General features: G+C 35.1%; 1 protein-coding gene across 6 annotated transcripts in view; it reads left to right on the plus strand.

Moving 5' to 3' along the window:
• LEKR1 (leucine, glutamate and lysine rich 1) overlaps window positions 1–17,398 on the plus strand; it is a 228,002-nt gene that overhangs the window by 116,494 nt on the left and 94,110 nt on the right. For all 6 annotated transcript variants that reach the window (XM_054552893.2, XM_054552894.2, XM_054552891.2 and 3 more), the window contains one exon: window positions 2,554–2,739. In XM_054552893.2, the coding sequence (XP_054408868.2) occupies window positions 2,554–2,739 (186 nt within the window). The remainder of the gene's footprint in view (window positions 1–2,553; window positions 2,740–17,398) is intronic.

Raw genomic sequence — 17,398 nt, forward strand, 5'->3', positions numbered from 1 at the left:
ATATGTGTTTTAACTGCCTATCCTACTATGACATTTAGAAATGTGGGGCTCAAAATGCCTGCCTCTGAAATGAAGGCTGAGATAAACACATATTCAGGATCTTCAACTAGTGGTATATTAAAAACAATTTAGAAGCTTTGCTCAGCAATGCCTTTACTAATTTATTAGGTATTTATTGAGCTCTTGTTAATCGTAAGACATCATGGTAGAAATTATGGGGAAATAGAAATGAATAAGATACTATCTATGGCCTGAAATAACTTATAGTCCAATAGTAGGTCACATGTATGCATGTGATCAGTGCAATACAAATGATGTAAATTGCTGTGAGTTCCAGGAAGATGATCACATCCAGATCAGGTCCAAAAAGATTTCTGCACAGAGGTAACATTTGAGCCATGATAGCTGAATATATGAGGATAGGAGGACCTTCTTCATGGGATGGTGCTGAGACAGGAAAGGTTCAAGGTGGATACAATGACCAGTATAGGTTGACCTTGTGGGGATCTTAATTTCTGAACCCCAAATCGGGACACATGTCTTACAAGTATGGAATTGTATAATGGCAAGGGTAGAATTGAATCTTTGACACCAGGATTGCCATAGGCAAAGGAGTGTTTATTTTGCAAAAGGTAAGTTAATTCATCTCCATTGAGTTTACTTTTTCCTAACTCCATGTTAGCAATGTTATAGCTTCTGTTAGTTTTGAAATCTTAATGTACTTTTCCATGTCTTAGAATATATTTTACAAATAAATTTGTATTGCAGATTTTTACTCTTTAAATGTCAGATAGAAAGTCACATTGACATGAGTAGTTATTTTAGAGTATAGTGTATGCTAACAGAGCCTGCTAACCTAAGCAGTGTCATTTTGGCAAGTGATAAATAGGTGACACCATGTGTGTGGTGCTGTGCAGTGTCATTTTGACTTAAACATAGATATCGTTTTGGTATGTTATAGTTTATTCAGCCTTAAGAAGCCACCTTTTTGGCTACAGAAATACCCAGAAAGACTTTTTAGGTACGTAGGGAAACTGTAACCTTATTTTCTTTAACTCCATTCTTTTAAAAATTTTATGTACTGTGTGTTAGTAGTTTTCCTCACACAAATTGGTGCATAGTCATAAGTTTTTAGCATCATATAGCTATTTTGAGGAAAAAAAATTCCCACATAAAGTAATCATTGGACTATATTAGAATCCCACTTATTTGGTTCCTGCAATTTATTTCTCTAGGTTTTCCATTTTGAGCAGAAACTAAACATAGAGAAGGTGCCAGACCGCTTGTGCTTATTCCCCAGGTCTATCACAAAGGCCGCTTTTTCTCCCAGACATGCTTTCTACCCATGGAAATACATTTTGCTTTTCTCTCCTTGTACTACATTCCTGATCCTCCTCATCACGATCCCTTAAAACATGCTCTTTTTCCTGTGCTCTGTTCTAGCTCTCTGCTTTACTTCTCCTGTAACCATTTGCTGGCCAAATTACCTCTACTGCATGTCTATCCTATGTATCCCTGCTTGTGGTCTTCACTGGCCCACATGGTTGCTGTTTCTGCTGTGGTGGCACCAAGAGCAATAAACGATGTCAACCACTTTTGACATCTCGTCACATGTTGAACCTATCACATAGTCCAGGATGGGCTAACCAAAGAAGGGAATTCCAAGTGAAATGTCTGAAAAAGCAGACTGTCCAAATTTTCATCTAAATCACATGCTCATCAATTCAATTAATTGTGGTTGTACAAATTTCATAGCATTTATTTTATCTTTGTTGAGTGTGTGTTCATGTGTTTTAATGATAGTTGAAGGCAATAGTGCAGAAAAGACTGATGAACAGGGAGCTTATTAATTATTCTGAAGGATAATATGCTCCATGCATTTCTCATGAAATTGTATAAAATTAGCATATTTAAATCTAAGTAGAGCTATAAAGACATTTTTATTAAACAATCTAAATAGAATAATGACATGATTATTATGAATTCTGGTCTTATTGGGGGGGACAGAGTACTATTAAAATCATTAAGATATTATTAACTAATGCTTTCTTCCCATAAATTTATTAGTTTCAGACACTACATCCTTCTGTCCACTCTACTGCTAAAATCTTTCTTCATAATTTGTAGAGAATGTATTCTAGTTAACCCCTTAGAAATGCCACCCAACCAGCTCATGCTATAACATTTAAATTTACTTTTCTGAATCATGTTGCCTAAAAAAAAAATCATTTCAATAAAACCTATAACATTACACAGATCTTATTCGTTTATATAAGTATTTAAAAAGCAGGCTGTATTACCACTTAATACAATTTAAAAGCTAAAAAAATACTGTTAAAAGATTTCATGCATCATGTAGCAATAAAACTTTTTTATCTTTTTCAGACTGACTACTGAATTTAAATTTAACTTTTTAGTTAGATGTCATTATAATCTCAGAAATGTCATCTTGCCTTTCAACTATTAATTTTCTAAAAGAAACTAATCAATCTTTAGAGAAATGTTTTATGATTCAATTATTGGCTATTTGTAAACTTTGAATTCTTTTTACAGAAATAGACATACTGAATAAAAGTTTGACAGTGTCCCAGAGAAATAAAGTATGCCTTGAAAAGGAAATGAAAAATCTGAAATTGTTGTCAGATGCAGCCATATTGAGATCTCAGCAGATTCAGACATCTAGACAACAGGAAGTAAACTTGCAAACCAGATGCTATGATTTGCAAAAAGAAGTACTAGGTAAAGAAAAGTCGTTTGCTGTTTTTGGTGACTAGTTATATAACTACAGGAATAAATGTTTACATTTTTACTTATAATTACAACAAAATCTTGTTTTAATTATTTTGAGTTGCAAATATGCCTAATTATTAGTATCACTATGGTGATAACTGTGTCTGTGGTCAATACTTGCTGTCATCATTTCCAGTTTTGCCATTTAGTGTGGAAAGACTTAAGTGGATATATAAAAGACATTTCAACAGCAACGTAAGATTTCAGAAAAATAAAGTGAAATTTACTTTGGTATATCTGTGCTCTTCTATGTTTCCTTGTAAAGGTGAATCTAGAATTGTAGGCAATCCTTCATTTTTCCAAATGAAAAAATTTAAAGTGTTTGAAGCATCTTGGGCAAGGTTTTAAAATTTGTCTCCACCTCAGAGAAATGAGTGTCTTGACAGTAAATGTAAAGAGTTTGTAATTTTCCCTGAAGATAGTAAGGGATCAATAAAATAGATAATCAGAAGAAAGATATCACAAAAGCAGAGTTTTAGAAAAATTAATCCGTTAGTAATGAATAGAGGTATTTCAAACATCAAGACACTGGAGTCAAGTAGCCATTTTGAAAATATCTTTGCCAGTATCCCAATCCCAAGAGTAACCATAAGAAGCTGAAGTAGGCAAGGGAACTCACATTTTTTTAAGTCCTAAGTGTGCTGGACACTTTATGTGAATTATTTCTATCTGTTCTCATAGCGACCATGAAAAGCAGGTATAATTATCCTATCTTACAGGGGAGAGAACCAAGGCCCACAAAGTATCGTGACTGGTGCTACGTTCCTAGTAAATAGCAGAGAGTAAAAGCAAAACTGGTTGGACTTCAATGCTTATGCTTGTCCCACTGTGTCTATTTAGGCTTCTCTGTGGCCCAGTGGGAAGGGTGAGATAGAATCAGGGTTGAGGTGACTACCCAAGACCAGGGAGATGAACATCTGTCTGAGTAAACACGGAAGAGAAGGAAGTCAGAAAGGGCTCTGAACCTCCTGTGTTTGGGAGTCTTTAATGATGGGAGCATACCATAGACTACAGAAATCTGGAGAGAAGCTAGTGTTGGAAGAGAAGATAACAAGTCATCATATTAACTTTATAGCAGTATGCAACAGATAAAAATTTTAAAATCAGATAAAATTTAAAATAATCATATATTTTTATTTTCTTTCCTGAGAACTACCTATTCATAGATTCTGGAAATTTTCTATTACATTATTGGAATTTTTCTTGATAATTTTATAGCAAATTTTATACAGTATAAATATTATATTCTACATTCAATTTTTTTCAAATGAATAATTTATCTATTGACTTTTTACAGTAAATTTTACCATATCGAAGTTTTTCATTTTGGTATAATCAACAATTATCTTTTATTATTTCTGGGTAATCTTATTAAAGTAGTCCCATTCCTAGATAGTACATACAGTATCCTGGGTTTTGTTTCCCAAGTGAGTCATTAATACATATAGAATTTATTTTGATTTTATTTAAAAAATTTAGTCAGCTATTTGAAATTTTTTGTTTTTAATTTTTGTGGGTACATAGTAGGGGTATATATTTATAGGATACATGAGATATTTTGGTACAGGCATACAATGTATAATAATCATGTCAGGGTAAATGAGGTGTCCTGCCTCAAGCATTTGTCCTGTCTTTGTTTTACATACAATTAATTTATACTCTTTTAGTTATTTTTAAATGTACAATATTATCGTTGACTGTGGTTACCCTGTTGTGTTATCAAATACTAGCTTTTATTCATCCTATCTAACTATGTATTTGTACCCATTAACCATCCCCACTTTCCATCCCCCCAACCTTGCCCCATCACCCTTCCCAGACTCTGGTAACCACCATTCTATTCTCTATTGCCAGAAGTTCAACTGTTTTAATTTTTTGTAGTTTCTACAAATAAATATGCAAAATTTGTCTTTCTCTGGCTGGCTTATTTCATTTAACATAATGACCTCCAGTTTCATCTGTATTGTTGCAAATGACTGTATCTCATTCTTTTTATGGCTGAATAGTACTCCATTGTGTATATTTACCCCATTTTCTTTATCTGTTCATTTGTTGATGGACATTTGGGTTACTTCCAAATCTTCGCTATTGTGAATAGTGCTGCAGTAAACATGGGAGTGTAGATATCTCTTCAATATACCGATTTCCTTTCTTTCAGTATTATAACTACCAGTGAGATTCCTGGACCATATGGTAGTTCTACGTCTAGTTTTTTTGAGGAACCTCCAAACTGTTCTCCATATTGATTATACTAATTTATATTACCACCAACAGTGTTCAAGGGTTCCCTTTTCTCCATAACTTTGCCAGAATTTCTGTTGCCTGTCATTTGGATAAAAACCATTTTAACTGAGGTGAGATTATATCTCAGTATAGTTTTGATTTGCATTTCTCTGATGATCAGTGATGTTGAACAACTTTCCATATACCTGTTTGCCATTTGTTTGTCTTCTTTTGAGAAATGTCTATTTAGATCTTTTGCCCATTTGTTTAAATCAGGTTATTAAATTTTTTCCTATAGAGTTGTTTGAGCTGCTTGTGTATTCTGGTTATTAATTGCTTGTCAGATGGATAGTTTGCAAATATTTTCTCCCATTCTGTGGGTTGTCTCTTGACTTTGTTGATGGTTTCCTTTGCTGTGCAGGAGGTTTTTAACTTGATGTGATCCCTGCAGAATGTTTTTAACTTGATATGATCCCATTTGTCCATTTTTGCTTTGGCTGCCTGTGCTTGTAGGGTATTACTCAAGAAACTTTTGCCTAGTCCAATGTCCTGGAGGGTTTCCCTAATGTTTTCTTTTAGTAGTTTCATAGTTTGAGGACTTAGATTTAAATATTTAATCCATTGTGATTTGATTTTTGTATATGGTGAGAGATAGGGATCTAGTTTTATTCATCTGCATGTGGATATCCTGTTTTCCCAGGAGCATTTACTGAAGAGACTGTCCTCCCCCAACCTATGTTCTTGTCACTTTTGTCAAAAATTAGTTCACTGTAGATGCATGAAATTATTTCTATGTTTTCTGTTCTGTTCCATTGGTCTCTGTGTCTGTTTTTATGTCAGTACCCAGTTGTTTTGTTTACTATAGCTCTGTAGTATAATTTGAAGTCAGGTAATGTGATTTCTCCAGTTTTGTTATTTTTGTTGAGAATAGCTTTGACTATTCTGGGTCTTTTGTGATTCCATCTACATTTTAGGATTATTTTTGTTATTTCTGTGAAGAATGACATTGATATTTTGATAGTGATTGCATTGTATCTGTAGATTGCTTTGGGTAGTATGGGAATTTTAATAATATTGATTTTTCCAATCTATGAACTTGGAATATCTTTCCATTTTTTTGGTTTCCTTTTCAATTTCTTTCATCGATGTTTTCATTTTGGAGAACTTTTACTTCTTTGGTTAGGTTTATTCCTAGATATTTTATTTTATTTGTAGCTATTGTAAATAGGATGATTTTCTTGATTTCTTTTTCAGATTGTTCACTGTCATCATATAGAAATGCTACTGATTTTTGTATGTTGATTCTGTATCCTGCAACTTTACTGAATTAGTTTATCAGTTCTAATAGTTTTTATGGAGTCTTTAGGTTTTTCTAAATATAAGATTATATCATCTGCAAACAAGGATAATTTGACTTCTTCCTTTCTAATTTGGATGCCTTTTATTTCCTTATCTTGTCTGATTGCTCTAGCTAGGATTTTCAGCACTGTGTTGAATAATGATGGTGAAAGTGGGCATCCTTATTGTGTTCCAGACTTAGAGGAAAGGCTTTTAATTTTTCCCTGTTCAGTATGATATTAAATGTGGACCTCTTATATATGGCTTTTATTATGTTGAGATATGTTCCTTCTATACCCAGTTTTTTTAGGGTTCTTATCACGATGGCATGTTGAATTATATCAAATGTTTTTTCAGAATCAACTGAAATGATCCTATGGTTTTTGTCCTTCATTCTGATAATATAATGTATCACACTGATTTACATATGTTGAACCATCCTTGCTTCCCTTTTATTATTGGCCTGTTCAGGTTTTGGATTTCTTCATTGATCAATCTTGGTAGATTGTATATATCTAGGAATTTATTCATTTCTTCTAGGTTTTCCAATTTATTGGCATATAGTTGCTCATAGTAGCCTCTAATGATCCTTTGAATTTCTGCAGTATCGGTTATAATGTCTCCTTTTTCATGTCTGATTGTATTTATCTGGGTCTTCTCTTTTTTTTTCTTTATTAGTTGGGTTAAAGGTTTGTTAATTTTGTTTATCTTTTCAAGAGACCAACTTTTCATTTTGTTGATCTTTTGTATTGTTTTCTTCAGTCTCAATTTCATTTATTTTTGCTCTGATCTTTATTTCTTTTCTTCTAATTTTGGACTTGGTTTTCTCTTGCTTTAAGATGCATTGTTATGTTGATTTGAAGCTTTCTACTTTTTTGATGTAAGTGCTTATTGCTATAGACTTTCTTGTACTGCTTTTGCTGGATCCCATAGGTTTTGCTATGTTGTGTTTACATTTTAATTTGTTTCAAGAAATTTTAAAATTTACTTCCTTATTTCTTCATTGACCCACTGGCTATTCAGGAACATATTGTTTAATTTTTCACTTTTGTATGGTTTCTAAAATACCTCTTGTTCCTGTCTAGTTTTATTCCATTTTGGTCAGAGAAGATACTTGATATTGTTTCAATTGTTTTGAATGTTTTAAGACTTTTTTTGAGGCCTTACATGGTCTATCCTTGAAAATGATTCATGTGCTGAGAAGAATGTGTGTTCTGTAGCCATTGGATGAAATGTTTGTTAAAATTCTATTAGGTCCATTTGTTCTATACTTCAGATTAACTCTGATGTTTCTTTGCTGAGTTTCTATCTGGGAGACCTGTGCAGTGCTGAAAGTGGGGTGTTGAAGTCTCCAGCTATTGTTGTATTAGAGTCTATCTCCCTTTTTAGCTCTAGTAATATTTTCTTTATATATGTGGGTACTCCAGTCTTGGGTGCATACATATTTACAATTATTACATCCTTGTGCTGAATCAACCCCTTTTTCATTATGTAACGACTTCTTTGTCTCTTCTTATAGTTTTTGTTTTGAAATCTATTTTGTATGGTATAAATATAGTTTTTTGTGCAGTTTTTTTTGTTTGTGTCCATTTGCATGGAATTTTTTTCCATCCCTTTACTTTCAGTTTATTGTGTCTTTATAGGCAAGTGTGTTTCTTGTAGACAACAAATCATGGGGTCTTATTTTTTAATTCATTTAGTTATTCTGTCTTTCAATTGAGGGTTTAGTCTGTTTACATTCAATGTTATTATTGATAAGTAAGGACTTACTCCTGCCACTTTATTTGTTTTCTCGTCTTCTCTGTTTACCTTCCTTCCTTTATCTCTTCCTTTTGGTGAAGGTGATTTCCTCAGGTGGTATGTTAATTTCTTGCTTTTTATTTTTTGTGTATCTGTTGTATGTTTTTTGGTTTGAGGTTTACCATGAAGCTTGCAAATAATATCTTATAACCCATTCTGTCTTCTGCTTGATCAATTCTGCTGTTAGTATACTCTGATGAATTCTTTAGTATGTCAAATGCATTTTTAACTAAAGAATTTCTACTTGATTCTCTTTAGTTATTTCAGTCTCTTTGTTAAATTTTATCTGATAGAATCCTGAATTCGTTCTCTCTTATCTTCGATTTTATTGAGCTGCCTCAAAACAGCTATTTTGAATTATCTGTCTGAAAGGTCATATATCTCTGTCTTTCCAGGATTGATTCCTGGTGCTTTATTTAGTTCATTTGGTGAGGTCATGTTTTCCTGGATGATCTTGATATATGTTGGTGTCTGGGTATTGGAGTTAGGTATTTATTGTAGCCTTCACAGTGTGGCCTTGTTTGTATCCATATTTCTTAGGAAGACTTTCTAGGTATTTGAAGATACTTGGGTGTTATGATCTAAGTCTTTGGTCATTGCAGCCATACCTGCTTTAGAGGGCACCACCTGCCCAGTAATATTGTGGCTCTTGCAGACTTGTAGATATACCACCTTGGTCTTGGGTAAGATCCAATAATTCCTGGGATTGCCTGACAGAGACTCTTGTTCTCTTTCCTTACCTTCCCCCAAACAGAGTGTTTCTGTCTGTGCTAAGCTTCCTGGAGCTGGGAAGGGGGTGATTCGAGTACCCCTGTGGCTACCACCACTGGAATTGTGCTGGGTCAGACCCAAAGCCAGCATAGCACTTCATTTGGGTCTCTCTCAAGGCCTACAGTGACCACTGCCTGGCTACTGCTGATGTTCACTGAAGACCCCAGGGCTCTATAATCAGCAGATGGCTAATTCAGTCAGATTTATGCTCTTCCCTTTAGGGCAGTGAGTTCCCTCTGGCCCTTGGGCAGGTCTGGGATGCTGTACAGGAGCCAGGACCTGGAGTCAGGAAGCTTAGGAATCTACCTGGTGTTCTATCCTACTATAGCTGAGCTGACCTCCAAGCCACAAGACTAAGTCCTTTCCACTCTTCCTTCTCCTTTCCTCAAGAAGAGGAATGTCTCCCCATGGCCACCACTGCCCCGGCCACAACAAGTACTGCCTGGCTACCCTCACTGTTCACTCAAGGCCCAAGGGCTCTTCATTCAGCTTGTGGTGAATGCTGCCAGTCCTCAGTCTCTCCCTTCAGGGCCATGGGCTCTTCTCTAGCACAGAGAGGGTCCAGAAATTCTATTCAGGAGCTAAGGCCTGGAATCAGGAACCTCAGAAGCTTGCTTGGTGCTCTACACCACTGTGGCCAAGCTGGTACTCTAGCTAAAAAATAAGGTACCCTTTCTCTTCTCTTCCCTCTCTTTTCCTCAAGCAGGAATGGTCTCTTCCCATAGCCACCAACGCTGGAAATGTGCTGCATCACACCTGAAACTAGCATAGTTCTGAGTCTCACCCAAGGCCTGTGTCAAGTACTGTATGGTTACCACTGTATTGCTACCATGGCTGACTATTCAGTTCTTAGTCAGCAGGTGATGAATTCTGCCAGAAATGGTTCCTTCCCTTCAAGGCACCATGTTCCCTTCTGGCCCAGGGTGTGTTTAGAAATGTTGTCCAGGAGCTAGAGCCTAAAAAGGGGGTCTTGGGATTCTGCCTTGTGCCCTATTCTACTGTGGCTGAGCTAGTATCAAAGTTGCAAGACAAAGTCCTGTTTACTCTCCTCTCTCCTCTCCTCAAGCAGAGTAAAGGAGTCTCTTCCAGAGCTGTGAGCTGCACTGCCTAGGTTTGGGGGAGGGGTGATACAAGAACTCCCTTAGATGCCTCAGCTCACTAGGTCATATGCACCCCAAGTTCACTGGCTGCAAGTCCAGCACAGCACCAGGACTTGCCCAGGAATTGCAGTTCCTGTGTCCCAGACTGCCTTTCCAGTTTACTTAGGACCTCAGAGCACTTTAGCCAGTAGTGGTGGAGCCTGCTGTAACTCAGGTACCTGTCACAGGGATGGACAATTTGCCTCTGGCTAGGGCTGGTCCAAATGCTCCCTCTGTGAACACTGTCTGAATTCTCCCCCTGGTTGCTTTCTGCTATGACAGAGCAGCACTGAGTTACAATGAAAAGTCCCACAGTCACTGCACTCTTCCTCCCCAAAAGACACAGATTCTCTCTGTGCCACAGGTCTGCTGCCAAAGGATGGGGGGAGGGGTGGCACTGGAAATTCAAGACTGTCTTTCCTACCCTCTTCAGGGTATTATGATTGCTGATCTGATTTTGCTTCTTATGAAGGTGCCTTTTGTGTGTGGATAGCTGTTCAATTTTGTTGTTCCTGCAGGGCGGATGATTGCTGGAGGCTTCTCTTTGGCCTTCTTGCTCCCCCTCCCCTCTAGAATTTATCTTTAATATGGTGCAAGATATAGTGGTCCAGATTTACTCTTTTCCAGTTGTATCAGTATTATATATTAAATAATTTTTCCTTTTCTCACTACATAGAACTACTATCTGTTATATGTTAAAATTTTAATATGTACAGATGCTCCTTTACTTACAGTGGGGTTATGTCCCAATAAACCCATCCTAACTTGAAAATATTGTAAGTAAAAAAATGCATTTAATGCTGGCAACACAGCAGACGATCCCACCTTACCATGATTCAACTTACAAATTTTTGACTTTACTGTGGCGTTAAGCAATATGCATTCAATAGAAACCAGAACCCCATCGTAATTGGTAAGGAGCCTCTCAACTTATGATGGGGTTACATCCTGACAAACTCATCATAAAGTCAAAAAATCATATTGAACCATAAGTCAGGAACTGTCTGTACTAGCAACTATTACTATATTCTGTCTTCTGTTCCACTAATTTATTTGATGCACCATTAATGTTACATTGATTTGAATATGACTTATTAGCATATTCTTTTAGGTGCTAAGCCCTTTCTGTCTCCACCGTTCTTACTTTTTAAATACATATTTGCAGACAGTTAGTCTTTCATTTTAACTTTAATATAATTTTATTTACCTCTAATACACAGGCTCCAAGAATTACCTAGTAAAATTTTTCTCTCTCTACTCATTACATCTTTCCTACGTATTCAAAGGAAGTTATTCTTCCACATAAACTTTAAGATGATTTCATTCACCTCTAATGCCAACAAGGATTCTAATTCGAATTGCATTATATTTATAAACTAAATTTTAGAGAATTAAAAATTTTGGTAATATTGTCTTTTGAATATTGTAAGTCTTTTCATTCAAAAATATGATATGCTGTTTCATTTTTAATGCTATTATATGTTCTTTAATAAGATGTAACAGTTTTACTTAAATATGTTTCTTTGCCATTCTTGTTAAATTTGTTACTGTCAGTTTTGTCTCTACCATAAATAGACTATTTTTCCTGTTTCGATTTTTGTTGATAGACAAAAGCTATTTATTTTTATATATTTGTTTTATATCCATCCACCTCACAAAATTCTCATATTAATTCTACAGTAGATATTTTTTATTAGTGGCTCTTGGGCCTACAGCTTCCCAAAAGAGTTCATCTATTTTTTCCCAGTGTTTATATCTGTTATTTTATTTTCTTGTCTTCTTCGTATCTTATTAAATTCATCTGAAGCTCTGACACTCTGTTAAATAATAATGCTGACAGTGAATGTTCAATCTGTCATTGATGGGCACTTAGGTTGATTCCATGTCTTTACTATTGTGAATAGTGCTGCTATGAACATTTGCATGCATGTGCCTTTGTGGTAGAATGCTTTATATTCCTCTGGGTATATACCCAATTATGGGATTACTGGGTCCAATGGTAGTTCTGCTTTTAGCTCCTTGAGGAATTGCCATATGGCTTTCCACAATGTTGAACTAATTTACACTCCCAGCAACAGTGTATAAGTGTGTCCTTTTCTCTGCAACCTCACCAGCATCTGTTATTTTTTGACTTTTTAATAATAGCCACTCTGACTGGTGTGAGGTGATATCTCACTGGCACTTGATTTGCATTTCTCTAATAATCAGTGAAAGTGAACTTATTTTCCTATTTGGCCACATGTATGTCTTCTTTTGAGAAGTGTCTGTTCATGATCTTTGCCCACTTTTTAATGGGCTTGTTTGGGGTTTTTTCTTGTAAATTTAGGGTCCTTATAGATGCTTGAAAATAGACCTTTGTCTGCTGCATAGTTTGCAAATTTTGTCTCCCATTCTGTAAGTTGTCAGTTTACTCTGTCTATAGTTTCTTTTGGTGTGCAGAAGTTCTTAAGTTTAATTAGATCCCATTTGTCAGTTTTTGCCTTTGTTGCAATTGCTCATGGCATCTTTATTATGATATCTTTGCCCATTCCTATGTCCAGAATGGTAATTCCCTAGTTGTCTTCCAGGGTTTTTATAGTTTTGGGTTTTACATTTAAGTCTTTAATACATCTTGAGTTGATTTCTATATATGGTATAAGGAAGGGGTCTAGTTTCAGTATTCTGCATATGGCTAGCCAGTTATCCCAGCACCATTTACTGAATAGGGAGTCTTTTCCCATTGCTTGTTTTTGTCAGCTTTATCAAAGATCAGATTGTTGTAGGTTTGCGTTTTTATTTCTGTGCTCTCTATTCTGGTCCATTGGTCTGTGTGCCTGTTTTCGTACCAGTACCATGCTGTTCTTTTGGCTTCAATATTTACTAGCTGTGTTATTTTGGATACATTACTTTAACTTCTCTGGGCCTTAGTTTCTTTATTTACAGAATGGGTATAATAACAGCCCCTACCTTCTAGGGTTTTCACAAGGATTTTACAAGAATTCTCAAGTAGAGAATTGTATTTTACTTCATATTTCAAAGGAACATTTAATAAGACTTGATCACATACTCAGCATAAAGAAAAGCTGTTTGTTTCAATTTACTCACATTTAGTTAAAAAGTGCTACATCAGTTTTCATAATAGAAACAGGCCTTTATTTCTTTATTTTAATATCTTTGTCAGATTGTGGTTACAGGTCACTGTGGCCTTGTAGAATGAGTTGAGAAATATACTTTAATTTTTGGTACTTTCTAAAACATTGTATAAAATTAAGATTCTCTGTTTCTTGAAAGTTTGATAGAATTTGCTTAGAAAACCATCTGACCATATCTTTGTGGGAAGACACTGCTTCAATTTGTTTAATAGTTACAGAACCTTTTGATTTTGTTGAGTCAATCTTAGTAAAATATATTTTTGTATTAATATGTCCATTTCACCCAAGATTTCAAAGCTGTTGGCATGAGGTTGTTCAGAGCATTTTTTTCTTATTATTTCTTATTCTTTATTTGTAGTTACTGCCCCTTTTTCATTTCTTATATTGTTTTGATTACTACAGCCTGGTAGTATAGTTTGAAGTTGGATAATGTGATGCCTGCAGCTTTGTTCTTTTTGCTTAGGATTTCCTTGGCTATTCTGGCTCTTTTTTGATTCCATATGAATTTTTAAATAATTTTTTCTAGTTTTATGAAAAATGTCATTGATAGTTTTATAGGAATAGCATTGAATCTGTAAATTGCTTTGGGCAGTATGGCCATTTTACTGATACTGATTCTTCCAATCCATGAGCATGGGATGTTCTTCTATTTCTTTTTGTCATCTCTAATTTCTTTGGGCAGTTTGTAATTCTCATTGTAGACACCTTTCATCTTCCTAGTTAGCTGTATTCCTATGTATTTTATTCCTAGGAATTGTGTGTGTGTGTGTGTGTGTGTGTGAATTGTAAATGGGATTGTGTTCCTGATATGGTTTTTGGCTTGGCTGTTGTTGGTGTATAGGAATGCTAGTGATTGTACATTGATTTTGTATCCTGAAACTTTGCTAAAGCTGTTTATCAGCTGAAGGAACTTTTGTGTCAAGACTAAGGAGTTTTCTGGATATAGAAACATCTCATCTGCAAACAGAGATGGTTTGACTTCTTCTTATCCTATTTGAATGCCTTTTATTTCTTTCTCTTGCCTGATTGCTCTGGCTAGGACTTCCAATACTATATCGAGTAGGAGTGGTGAAAGAGGGCATCCTTGTCTTGTTTTGGTTTTCAAGGGAATACGTCCAACATTTGCCCATTCAATACGATGTCGGTTGTGGGTTTGGCATAGACAGCTCTTATTTTGAGGTCTATTCCTTCAATACCTAGTTTATTGAAAGTTTTTCACATAAAGGGAGGTTGAATTTTATCAAAAGCCTTTTCTGTATCTATTGAGATAATCATGCGGTTTTTTTCTTTAGTTCTATTTATGTGATTAATCACATTTATTGATTTGCATATGTTGAACCAACCTTGCATCACAAGGATGAAGGCTACTTTATCACGACGTGTTAGCTTCTTGATGTGCTGCTGAATTTGGTTTGCAAGTATTTTGTTAAGGATTTTTGCATTGATGTTCATCATGGATATTGGCCTGAATTTGTGTGTGTGTGTGTCTCTGCCAGGTCTTGGTATCAGGATGATGCTGACTTCATAAAATGAGTTGGGAAGTTCTTCCTCCTCAATTCTTTGGAATAGTTTCACTATGAATGGTTCCAGTTCTTCTTTGTACATCTGGTAGAATTCAGCTGTGAATCCATCAGCTCCTGGGGTTTTTTTTGGTTGGTAGACTATTTATTACTGATTTAATTTCTGATGTTGTTATTGGTCTGTTCTGGGAATCAATTTTTTCCTGGTTCAGTATTAGGAGGGTGTATGTGTCCAGGAATGTATGCATCTCTTCTAGGTTTTCTAGTTTGTGTGCATAGAGGTGTTTGTAGTAGTTTCTGATGGTTGTTTTTATTTCTATGGGGTTAGTGGTAATGTTTCCTTCTTAATTTCTAATTGTGTTTATTTGGATCTTCTCTCTTCTTTATTAGTCTAGCTAGTGGCCTATCTTATTAACTTTTTCAAAAAACCTACTTCTGGATTCATTGATCTTTTGAATGTTTTTGTGTGTCTTTATTTCCTTCCATTCAGCTCTGATTTTGGTTATTTCTTGTATTTTGCTAGCTTTGGGGTTGATTTGTTCTTTAATAGCTTAGAATTGCGAGATTCTAATGCTTCAAATAATTTTTTACTATTGGGTATAGTATAAGGAGTGAACAAATCAATTTTTCATCTTCGAGTGTATGAAAGTTGTATTCAAATGAATTACTTATACTTGTCACTTGAAATAGTCAAAATGGTATATACGGTTTTGATTTTATGAACTAGAAAAAGTAGGGAATTGATGTGGCAAGCTCTATTTAAAGATACACTCTTGCATTCTTGAGAAAACTGAAATTCTTCTCATATATCCTAGATTTTCCTCTTGACCTGGAATAGCTGCTTACGGGTTGGCCCCAGGAGTTGTAGATTCCTGGAGACTTTTTAGAACTAGAAGCTATTTTTAGCTAAATGGAGGCACATCGAAAACATGTAAGAGTAGTAGCAACAAAAATGCATTTTTGGAATTTATTACACCAGGAGCTGTTTATGCTGACAATATAAATACTTGTGAAATTCTTTAATGTATGAATAATAGATCCTCATGGCAACTGTGAAGTTTTGGAGTTTAGCTTTGATCTTTTTTCCTTCAAAACCACTGTCAAAGCTAAATATTTCAAATATTTATAAGATCAATAAAAAATAAAACTACTAAGATAGTGATTTTCATGTATCAGATTAACAAAACCCAAAAGTATGATAGCAGATTGGGTTGGTGAGGCACTCATACATTTCTGGGTGGACTATAAATTGGTACAATTACTATAGAGACTAGTTTTCAATATTTGTCTGAAATACAAATGAATCCCCCTCCTTTGACCCTGGACTTCCTTTTCCAGGAATTAACATGTAGATATGCCTTCTTATAAATGAAGTAACAGATTTACAAAGTTATTCTTTGAAGCATAGTAATACCAAAAGACTGCAAACAACCTAAAACATCATGATAGGTGACTGGTTAAATAAATTGTGCAGTATTCAAACAGTAGAGTCCATATAGCCATAGAGAGAGAGAAAGAGAGAGACAGAGAAAGTTCCTTGTTTGTTGATGTGTAGAGAGCTCCAAACTATATTGTCAAGCAAAGAAAGGAAGATACATAACATTGCATATGCACTGTGGTATAATTTGTATCCAAAATATGAAGTGAAATATATGTGTATTATTATTTACTTGTACTCTGTATAAATTTTTAAAATCTTTGGAGAGATATATACAAGAAACTAACAACAGTATTTATTATTTGGAGGCAATCAGAATTAGGTGAATGAGAGATGAATGAAGGAAGTCTTTTTTAAAAATAAAAAGCTTTATTTTTTACAGCAGTTTGAGATTTACTGAAAAAAATGAAAAGATAATATAGAGCATTCTCATATACCACTCCCCCCAACACACAGTTTCCCCTATGTTTAACATTGTACACTAGTTTAGTACATTTGTTACAATTCATGAATGAATATTGACATATTATTATTTTTTCCCTCAATTTGTATTTTAAGTTCTGGGGTACACATGCAGGATGTGCAGGTTTGTTACACAGGTAAATGTGTGCCATAGTAGTTTGCTTCACAAATCTCATCCTATCACCTAGGTATTAAGCCCAGCATCCCTTAGTTATTCTTCCTGAAGCTCTTCCTCCCTTCACCCCCGCAGTTGACAGGCTCTAGTGTGTGTTGTTTTCCCCATGTGTCCATATGTTCCTATCATTCAGCTCCCACTTACAAGTGAGAACACTTGTTTGTGGTTTTTGGTGTTTGGTTTTCTGTTCCTGCGTTAGTTTGCTGAGGATAACAGCTTCCAGATCCATCCATGTCTCTTCAGAGGACATGATCTCATTCCTTTTTATGGCTGCATAGTATTCCATGGTGTATGTGTACTACATTTTCTTTATTTTATCTATCATTGATGGACATTTAGGTTGATTCCATGTCTTTGCTATTGTGAATAGTGCTGCAATGAACATATGCATGCATGTATTTTTATAATAGAATTATTTATATTCCTCTGGGTATATACTCAGTAACGGGATTGCTGGGTCAAATCGTATTTCTGCCTCTAGATCTTTGAGAAATCATGACATTGTCTTCCACAAAGGTTAAACTAATTTCTACTCCCACCAACAGTGTAAAAGCTCCTTTTTCTCACAACCTTGCCAGCATCTGTTGTTTCTTGACTTTTTAATAATCACT

The sequence above is a fragment of the Pongo abelii genome, chromosome 2 (assembly GCF_028885655.2).
Source record: "Pongo abelii isolate AG06213 chromosome 2, NHGRI_mPonAbe1-v2.0_pri, whole genome shotgun sequence".
Lineage (NCBI taxonomy): Eukaryota > Metazoa > Chordata > Mammalia > Primates > Hominidae > Pongo > Pongo abelii.